This window comes from Jatropha curcas, unplaced genomic scaffold (genome assembly GCF_041381405.1).
Source record: "Jatropha curcas cultivar XTBG-Jc1 unplaced genomic scaffold, XTBG_Jcur_1.0 HiC_scaffold_941_pilon, whole genome shotgun sequence".
NCBI lineage: Eukaryota > Viridiplantae > Streptophyta > Magnoliopsida > Malpighiales > Euphorbiaceae > Jatropha > Jatropha curcas.
Window position 1 is genome coordinate 52,554 of NW_028322567.1, and position 11,012 is coordinate 63,565.

The 11,012-nt window shown below is 28.1% G+C and overlaps 1 protein-coding gene across 1 annotated transcript; it reads left to right on the forward strand.

Annotated features, from left to right (window-relative positions):
* Nucleotides 1-6,830: 6,830 nt before the first annotated feature.
* LOC149491662 (acetylserotonin O-methyltransferase-like) lies at nucleotides 6,831-8,418 on the forward strand. The gene is made up of 2 exons (XM_089717139.1): nucleotides 6,831-7,640; nucleotides 7,963-8,418. The coding sequence occupies exons 1-2, from the start codon at nucleotides 6,897-6,899 to the stop codon at nucleotides 8,257-8,259; spliced, it is 1,041 nt and encodes a 346-aa protein (XP_089573265.1). The 5' UTR covers nucleotides 6,831-6,896; the 3' UTR covers nucleotides 8,260-8,418.
* The last annotated feature ends 2,594 nt before the right edge of the window (nucleotides 8,419-11,012 follow it).

The window sequence follows — 11,012 nt, forward strand, 5'->3', positions numbered from 1 at the left end:
TTTTTTAGAGTTTTGTTGAAGTTGGGTTTTTAATTCTTTTACTTCATTTTTTAGCATCTTAATTTCTTTATATAATTCTTTAGTAGATTCATCCGCATCGACCTTTTTAGGTTTATTTTTATTTAATATGGTAGTTAAATCATAAGTATTAGACTGAATTTTAGGAGTAATATTTTTTATGTCATCTTCGTCTTCAAAACTTTTTATGAGTTTCTTAAGAAGTTTAGCTCTAGTTTCTTGATCTTCAATTCCATTAACTACTGTTAATAAATTACTTTGATCTTTAGATAACATATTTAAAGAAAATTTTGATGAACTGGAAGAACTTGTAGTAGTTCCTAATTCATCAATTTGATTTTCACTTGCATTAGTCTCAGATTCCGAAGAATCCGAATCAATATATAATTCATAAATTTTATTTAAAACATTTTCTTCCAAATTTAATTCATGTAATCTTTTATTAAATTTACAAAATTTAGATGTATGTCCTTTTTTACCACAATTGTAACAAGTCAAATTTTTATAAGAATTTTTAGTTGTAGATTTAGAAGGTTGTTTACTTTTGTTTTTATAAGAAGGTGTTGTTCTCTTTTTACTATAAAATTTATCTTGACTAGGCGTAGACCTATATTGTTTTTTAAAGTATTTATTTCTATAATATTTTTTAGGTTTAGTTATTTTAGAACATTGACCATCACATCGTTGGTTCGTTGGGAGACTGTAATCAAATTGCTTACAAAATGATCCTAATTCTCGTTTAGTTTTTTGCATTTCATATTTTAATCTTTTTTGAAGTTTTAAGTCCTGACAAATTTGTAAACCTTCCTTTTGAATTATACTAATTAACTGCCCATATGTTAATTTATTATAAGGAATAGGTTGGCCAAATTGTTGTTTAATATTGTTTCTAACTTTTTCTCCTAAAAAATAAGGTAATCCAGCTAAAAACTTTTCTTTCCAAAAGCTTTGATTAGAGTCTTCCCTTAACATTAATCGAGTGAGAAAAGTTGTTTTATAAGTTTGAAAATCACCTAAATTTCTACATTTAAGATTACTTAATAATTCTGCATTTTTATCTTTTATGTGAGACGGATCACCAATAAAATGTAATGAGATAGTGAGAATTAAAGATGACACAGCATCCTGAATTACTTTACCATTTTCATCAAATATAGGGTTTTCGTCCTCATCCACTTTTATTGAATTTAAGATTTCTTCATGTTGTTGGTCAGTAAGGTGATAATCCCACCAACCTTTAAGTTGTCCAGTAAATCCCGCAATGAGGATTTCTGCTATAGCTTTATCAGAAATAGTTGACTGGGTTTTATAAGCATTTGCAGCCATTGTCATTTGTTGCAAAATACTTAATATATTATATTCACTTAGACTATCTATGTTCCATTCATAGATTGTGGAAGCATTATATTTAAATTGAGATATAGTATTAGGTTTATCAATTATACCTAGGTCTGGTGCCCTACTCACTATTTCTCTATGATGATTTATAGGATTTAATTCAAATTGCTTAATATCTTCTGAGTCAGGTTCACTAACATCAGAGTTGGTGTTTTCTTCAATTATATTTATATTTCTTGATGCTGATGATGGAGTAGTATCCTGGGCTACATGTTGGGTAGTCGCAGATCGAACTTGAATTTTACTTAATTGATCTTTTAATTGATTTACAAATTCTTTTTTACTTGATTGGGAAATTTGAAAAGGTTTAAACATATGAGATTGTACTTTTTCTTTACCTTTTACCGTTTCATTGACAATTGGATTATTTTCCAATAAGTGTTCAATTCTTTTTAATTGTGTATTTAAACAAATTAAACTTGCATTACTAAAATTATTTTGTTCGATTATTTTTTTATTTACATCATTATCTTGAGCAGTTTTGTATGGGGCACAAGTAATTTCATTATCATGATGTTTTAATTTACTAATTGTCTTAGGTGGAAAATCACTCTTTATTGTTTGATCATTTACTACAAATTCTGGTCTCTTATCTCTAATAGTTATTGGGTTTAGACTTTTTTCAAATTTATTTTCTTTAATTAAATTATACCAATCAAAGAATTTAATTTCAGTTTGGTTATTTAATTTATATTCTAAATATTCAGATTTTAATTCTTCAAAAGTATATGTTTTTAATATCTTTTTCATTTTTAATAAATTTTTTGTTTTAGATATTTCTTTTATTAAATTCTTTTCAATATTTTCTTTACTAAGAACATTTAATTCTCTGTCTATTGCACTAACATTTTCAGTTATAGCTGAAGCTGTGGGTGATTCTGGAGATGAATTTACCAAATTAGATTGTTGATTAACATAGTTATCTACAGGATTATAAACAGCCTGTGGTATAGAAGAACTATAATCAACTCCTTTCATTTTATTTAAATTAGGTATATCTGAAGTAGAATACCTAGGTTTTACTAAAGTTTGAATAATTGGTTTAGGTTCAGATTCTTTATATTTTGCATAAATAACAGAAGGTATAGAAGAACTAGGTTTATCATTTTCATCTGTAGTTACAGAGGAAGATGACCCTGTAAACCTCATACTATGACTTCTATTAAATTTTAATGTAACCTTACCATCTTCAAACTGTTCAATTTTTTATAACTTGACATTTGGTCTAATTGGTTCTAATATAGGAGGAGGTACAACCCCTTCCAAAATCCATTCATCGGGAAGTGTGATGTCTTTCCATTGAATGGTTTTAGGTATTACAGTGTTTGTTTTAGTTAAATCTGTTTGAAGAAAACGTGTTTCACCAATTTTAGGTTGTAACTTATATTTAGTTCCAAAAGCTGAGTTCATTGCTTTATAATGAATTTTATAAATCAAAGCTATAGGAATTGATCCTTGCTTCATCTTATAATTATGGGTTTTAATTTCTAGAACTATACTTTCTAAAATATTTAAATCATTTAATGAGACAGTCATATCCGGATAGACCTCAAAAGAGATCGGTCCTTCACTTAAGCTAGTCTCAACTGATCCTAATAAAGAATCTTGAAAATTTAAAAATCTAGCATCTCTTATCACAGCAAGAATACTAGTATTTAATCCTTCTCTGGTTAAAGGTTTTATTCCAACTTGAATTAATCCTATATGAATATATTTATATTTTTTACTTTTATGATGTTGCAAAGTTTTAGAAGACAAAAGAGTTATACGTTCAAAAGGTTTACTTAATTGGAAATCTCTTTCTTCTGTTTTAATTACATAATCTGTTTTAAATAAATTAAATTTAGAAATTTTATAAATTTGTTCTTTATCAACTTTAGGAATTTCCCATTCATCAATAGCTTTACTAAAATCCTGTAAAATTAATTCATTTCTATTTATTACCCTTTTAATTTCGGAGTTATCTGAGTCTTCAGATCTATTACTACTAGCCGATCTACATAATAAAGGATCCATTTTATTAGATAACATAGATTTTAATGACAGTGGTTCTGTTATGATATCTCAAGAACTCGGCCAGGTTATACCCTTCAACTGCCCTACCAATCGGGACTTACACACGGGTTCAAAAATAGGCCACTTACTGTATCTGATATCTCAGTTGAACCATATCAAGACAACCTATGATATATTATAAATTGGAGTCTATATATCTATATATATATATATATATATATATAGTTCAGTGCATTCTCTTTCTTCAACATTATATTTTCTTTTTTTAGAAAATTTGAAGTTTTTTCCTCATTTTCCTGTATTTTGATTGGCCAACTTAATTAATCTGTTTAATTTAATATTTAGTATAATACTGATAATTGTTGATAATTTATAACGTTTGAAACCTAATCTAATCTAATCATCTAACCTAATCCAATTAAAAACCTTAACTTTTAAATCTAGATAGATTCATGTAAATTGCACATGTTATTGTATATAATGTCTACCTCTTTCATCATTACATATTATGGTAAGTTCTCTTTCTTTTCTGGACATCAGTTGATACTTCTTTCAAAAGTTGCACCCTTCTTCATAGGATATATGGGAAGATCTTACAGCTTGATCATGGTTATTGGAGCGGGACAATTATTGGATTTGCGGCACGCTTAGGCAACATACACAATTTGAGGGAAGGTTCTTAATATCACTGATTTTATCACTATGGCTTATGAGTTATGCAATGTAATATTTGATTTATAATTATGGTTCCCTGCAAAAGCATAATTTCTGCTTTGAGAAAGATTATATATGAAGAAGGCATGCGAGGTTTGTATAGTTCAGTGTAAAATCTAAAAATTGGACCTAGCTTTTAATCGATTTTGAATGTCTTTTACTTTGCTTGGGCCATTTTGCAACAAGTGTTTGGAAGACTTGAACCAATTGATGGTTCTCAAATCTCTTTGCAAATTTTTCTTGTTTTTTTTGAAGATATTACATAAAGAAAATAAATGTTGCGGTGGGATCTAGGTGATGCTTACAAGGTTTTTGATAAAATGTGGAGGAGAAATCTTTGTTTGAATTTATCAGCTTGATTTCACAGTTGCTTCATTGTCCGATTTCATAAGTTCCTCCTACTTCAAATTTCAATTTTATTTGTGTGGTTATATTTGTGATTCAAACTTAATAATTGATGTGATTCCAGAAGAGGAATGGAAAGTCAAAAGAGAGAAAGAAATTGGTTAAATGGAATTAAATAGGAATAAACATCAATTTGGTCCCTGAATTTATTTAGCGATATCAAAAAGGTTAGATTTGACATTTTGGATCAATTTAATCCTTGAATTTATGTAAAATATCTGATTTCACTTTTTATGTCAATTTAACCCCTAGACTTATTTAAATGATTAAAAAAATAATATTTGATACTTTGAGTCAATTTAAGCTCTAATTCATTATTGTATTTATAATGTGAAAATCATTATGATTAAAAAAATCATATTTGACATTTTGAGTCAATTTAGTCTCTAATTCTTCATTGTATTTAAAACGTAAAAATCATTATATAGACATTTATTCAAACTGTAGTTGGAATCAAGCTGAATAATTTATTAAAAAAATTAATTAATTATAAAATGTAGAAAAATGATATATGAAGTATGTTGTATCTCTTTTTTACCTTGATTAATAGTTTTGAATTTATAAATATGTATTAATTTGAACATTTTAAATTTAACCTTTATTACTGGATTATTGATTTATGAAACCTATGCATCTTTCATGTTGAATAAATTAAAGTTATAATGCATGTTTATATTATAAATTTTAAATTTATATCCATAAGTGTTAAAAAAGTTAAATTAAATTTCTTAGTGTAGAAAAAAAAGGGATAAAAAGTCCATCATGTTAAATTAAATTAATTATTAATTTATTAAAATCAAAACAAGTTCAAAGGTTAAATTGGCCTAAAAAGTGAAATCGGATCTTTTTAATCATTTTATATAAATCTAAAAGCTAAATTGACTCAAAAAGTCAAATCTGACCTTTTTCATCTTGCTAAACAAGTATAGTAACCAAATTGACCTTTATTCCAATTAAATAAGATATAGAAAAAAAAAAGTGGAAAGTCAAAAGAGAGGAAGATATTGATTAAATAGAATTAAATAAGTTAAAGAAGTAAGTGAGATCAATTTCAAGCAAATGGGATCAATAATGACCATTTAAATAGTTTTAAAATTTAAATTAACATCTTTAACTACTTAATATGACTTTTAAAATTGAACCATATCTATTGACCAATAAAATTTAATTGCATTAAAAAGTTAGAGACTGAATTCAACAAATTTGATTTGCTGTACTACTCTGGCTTTTTTTTTTTTTTTTTTTTTGCCTTTTCCATCTCTTCCAACAAAAAAAGTTGTTAAATTAATAACAAAGCATAGAATTTCGATTTTAGATTCCATTATTATTCAAGAAGCACAACGGAACGAAACTAGCTAAACACAAATCCATATACTTACTCATTTCATGATTGGACTTTACTTAACATTTATAGGGATATATGGGCTCTATAAAATAAAGCTTAAACCACTAAACTAGCCATCAGAAATATCATTTATGATATTATAGACATTTACAATTTTATTAATAGTCTTGCTCACGAGTATTACAATTGTACGTCTTCGAAAAAATACAGATTTTTTTAAATAAGATTTTTTAAATATCTATGGTTATATTTATTTTAAAATATTGAATAATAAATTATATAAATAAAGCCAAATAATAATACAATTCAATAATAATAATTATTTAAATAATTCAGTAACACCCGAAGCGCGGAATTACGACTAGTATTATATTACAGGTGGAGTCAATATTTAAAATTCTCTGTAATTATTTTACCTTCAAATATATATATATATTGCAATAAATCATAAAGTTGAGGATATTTTAAATTATTAAACCCAATAATAACAATATGAGATTTTAAGTAAAAACTACTAAAGCCAATACACATGGATAGATAGTTAAGAACTAAATTGCATTATCATTAGAAAATTCAGACAATAAAATTATTAATACTCAAATACTAATAATGCCTATGCCATTAAAATCCTAGAAACCGTTACAAGTTTAGAATATTTTATAATTTACAAATGATTGATTAACTCCAGCCAAAAGCAAAATCAATCGGGTGAATGAGGCCACTTGCTCAAATATCAAATATGCAATGAAAGCGACCCACTATATATATATATATATATATATATATATATATATATATATATATATATATATATATATATATTCTTTAATTGTTATAATTAATTAATTAATTAATTAATTTACTTTTAATAATTTTATATATACATTTTATGACTATAAATATGGGCATTGGTGCCATGGCACAACTCAGGCTACCCAACAATAATATATTCCACATTTTATATTCTGAAGCTTCCCTCACAAAAGAGATTTTAGAAAAAATGAGCGATAAAGAAGAAGCAGCAGTACAAACAGAAATTGAAATGTGGAAATATATATTTGGGTTTAGCAATATTGCAGTGGTTAAGTGTGCTTTTGAGCTTGGAATAGCCAATGCTATTGAAAACCATCAAGGACCCATCACGCTAACTGATCTATCATCCGCCATTGGATGTAACCCATCTTCTCTGTATCGCATCATGCGGTTCTTAGTCCATCGCAATATTTTCAACGAGCAACTCACCGCCGACGGTACCAAAGGCTATATACAGACACCTCTCTCTCGCCGGTTACTTGGTCCCGGGGAGAACAACATGGCGGCTTTTGTTTTAATGGAGAGCAGTCCGGTTATGCTGGCACCATGGCATTTTCTAAGTTCTCATGTGAGACTAAATGGGCCTACGCCGTTTGATGCAGCTCACGGCGACCATCTGTGGAAATATACAGCAGCAAACCCTGGTCATAGCAATCTATTCAATGATGCAATGGCTTGTAATGCTAGAAATATGGTGTCTAGCATGGTTGAAGGGTGTATAGAGGTATTCGATGGGTTAAAAACTTTGGTAGATGTTGGTGGAGGAAAAGGGACTGCTTTAAGCACATTGGTTAAGCTTTGTCCTTGGATTCAAGGCATTAACTTTGATCTTCCTCATGTTGTGGATGTTGCAGAAGAATGCGATGGTGTTAAGCACGTTGGTGGTGACATGTTTCAAAGTGTTCCGAAGGCTGATGCTGCGTTTCTCATGGTCAGTTTTTATATGGTTTTTTTTTTTCCTCGAATCTCTGAAACTGTTATAGTAATTAGTATAGTAGTAAGCATTTGCAACCTTCAATTAACAAACTAAAATCAGAGTCATCTACTGCTTTTGAGACAATTGCCTACCAAATTTGCTGAGCATCTGACGCCATCAATATACTATCCATTTGGTGGTTTTTTATCCAGGAAAAAACTTAACAAATATTCAATTAACAAATATTCTTGTGACTATTTCTTCCTTATTCCTTTTAATTAATATATCTATGTTCCAATTGGATGACATTTAACCTAATTTCACTAATAAATTGCAGTGGGTTCTTCACGATTGGAATGATGATGAATGTATCCATATCTTGAAGAAGTGCAAGGAAGCTATTCCAAAGGAAAATGGGAAGGTGATAATTGTTGAAGTTGTGGTTGATGAAGCAAAAGACGACAAGCTTGAGTTTGTGAGGTTGGCGTTGGACATGGTGATGATGGCTCATACTACTACAGGTAAAGAGAGGACATCTAAGGAATGGGAATATGTTCTTAAGGAGGCTGGCTTTAGCCGTCATACTATAAAGTCCATAGCAACTCTTCAATCTGTCATTGAGGCCTTTCCTTGAATATGATTTATTAAAGCCAATTAGTGCTTGTAATTTTTTTTTTTTTCTATCTTAATTTGCTCTGGTTATGGATTTCTCAAGACAGTTTGTGTTATTGTTGTGCCATGTACTCAACCCATTTTCACCTGAATAACATTTAAATATCTGGCTTTGATGTTATATTCAATATTTCTTTTTATCTATGAGTTAATTGTTTATTATACTTACATTGAAATTTTTTTTTTTAAATAATCATTTTATTGTTAACAATAATGAATTTTTTATTATGTATAATATTATTTAAAATTATTTCTAGTTATAGGATTGTTAAAATAAATATTGATAGTTTCTGTATGAACTCATCGAGTTAGTTTGCATGAGAATCGTTTTGGAATATTAAGACCGTTTAGAGTAACTATTGATATAATGTAACAAATATCGGAAACCTCACATGGCATGTTAATCATTGCAAGCTAGCTAACAAATTGGTTAGTGATAACGTCTTAGTATTGCTTGACCCAAACTTAAAAAATAAATTTTGTTGGCTCAAGGGTCAAATTCTAATCTCGAAATTTTGATGATTAAAACAAAATAAATAAATTTAAATTATATTATTTGTGCTAATATTATTTTATGCAGAATTTTTATGGAAAGAAAACGAATAAGGCAAGTCCTACATAGTGTGTGAAGATATCCGAAGACCCTAGTAGTTAAGTTTTTAGGATACATTGTAGGATAGAGAGAAAATTCATCTATAAGCACAAAAACTAATCTTTCTCTCATCAAAAATATTTTTCGGAAATTAGATTCTTCAAAAATAAATTCTTTTTTTGTTTTCGAAAATCCTTTAAAAGAAATCAAAATGATTCAATTAACTAAAATTAAAGAGATTATGTCTCTAATGATTTTGGTAATAAATCATATGCTTTCTTTTTCGGAAATTCTCTTTGAAGATCTAAAGAATTTTAATTTATTCTCTTACATAAAATGAAGGAAGATCTTATCTTTTCGTTTTAGTAAGTAGTATCTTTTCGAAAAATATCTCTTAAAATTGCTTTCGAAAATCTTTATACTTGAGGAAAGAAAGATTGTCTCCTATTTTCTTACCAAAAGGATAAAATAAATTTTTGGTAACTAAGATTCTCGTATCTTCTAAATAAGGAAACCAAATATTCTAATTTCAAAATGAAATATCCACTTTCCAAAAGCGAGAGTCACATATCTCTCTATAAAAAAGGAGTTTTCACTCGTTGAATAAGTGGAAAAAAGAGTTTTCGTTTTAAAAGTATTCACTCATTGATCACATCTTTTATCTCTCAGAACTTACTCTCTACCCCCATTTTTCTTTTTATCTTTACACTTCACGTTTTTATCTTTAAAGAGAAAAGAATTTTTATAACTACTTTTGAAAAACGGTTCCGTGTTCTAAACCATTTTCTAATATGAAAAACTGTTTTTCCTGTGCTTATATTTGCATTTCTTTCTGTCTATTTAGATTCTGTAATCTTTAGTAGACAGGTTTTTATTTGATAAACATTTGTGTAATAACTTAGGTGAAAAGCTATTGTGAAAGAGGTTATCAAGCGACCTTCTCCGTGAGAGAGATTCTAATGTCTTGAATTAAGTTTCTGTACTCTACCAAAAACAGAAAGGGTTGAGGTTAACTACAACCTTTGGAAAATCTAGCGGGATAAATGGTAGATCTAGGTGCTGATCTATTGCCTTGTACTGTTGGTTCGTCTCTTATCCTTGAAAGAGATAACATAGTTGAGGATCTCAAGATGAGTCTTGGGGAGTGGATGTATGCGAGTTAGTGCCGAACCACTATAAATCACTGTGTTGATCTTTTTAATTTCTGAAGTTTTGCTTGATACTGTTTTACTTACACTTCTGTTTATATTTTAGAAATGCTAAGTTTGTTAACGGTTTTAATGTTCTAAAACTGGAATAAGTCTTATCTTCTCTAAATATTAGAACTCTGAAATTCTGATGAGTAAATATACCAAGTTCTAAACCGTTCTTCTATTTACAGTATATTTCACTACTTGGGTTTCTAATCAGTTTTCTAAACTTGATTAAAGCTTTGTGAAGCAGTTCTAATTTCAATAACTGTCTCTCACACAATCTTATATGATTTTCTAAACTTTATAAGGAAGTTTTAATTACAATAGCTTTCCGTCATAAAGTAGTTCTGATATTAAATTAGACATTGTGAAGTAGTTCTAATTAATAGCTGCACTTTGCATAGTCTTTCTATTTTTTTTTTTTTTTGAATAGAACATTGTGAGGAAGTTCTAATCCATAACTTATTCTCACAAGTTCTTTATTTTTCTGCTGCACTTAGAATTTTGTATTTTTTTTTAAATTCTAAAATTTATATTTTATTTTTAAAAAACTCAATTCACCCCCCTCTTGGGTTGTGCCATACATATACGGGACCCACAAATTCGCTTTACACAATTTTATTCTAGAGAGAATTCTAACTTCTATTGGAGTTTTATTTTAAGTTCAATTTTATTAATTAGTTGAATAATTGATAAATTAAAAGGACCTCAATTTTGTCTAATTTAAGAAAGATTCTTATTACATTCATTGGCAACGTAATTATGGATTTAATGTGTCCACATAAAAAATTTCAAAAAAAAAAAAAAAATGTCCACATACAAAAAGTAATTTGAATATAAAGTTAAAATAGTTGAATTTAAAGTTTAAGCTTTTAAGTGGTTTAATTGATTGCTAAGTTAAATCAATTTAACATTTAACTAATAAAATTA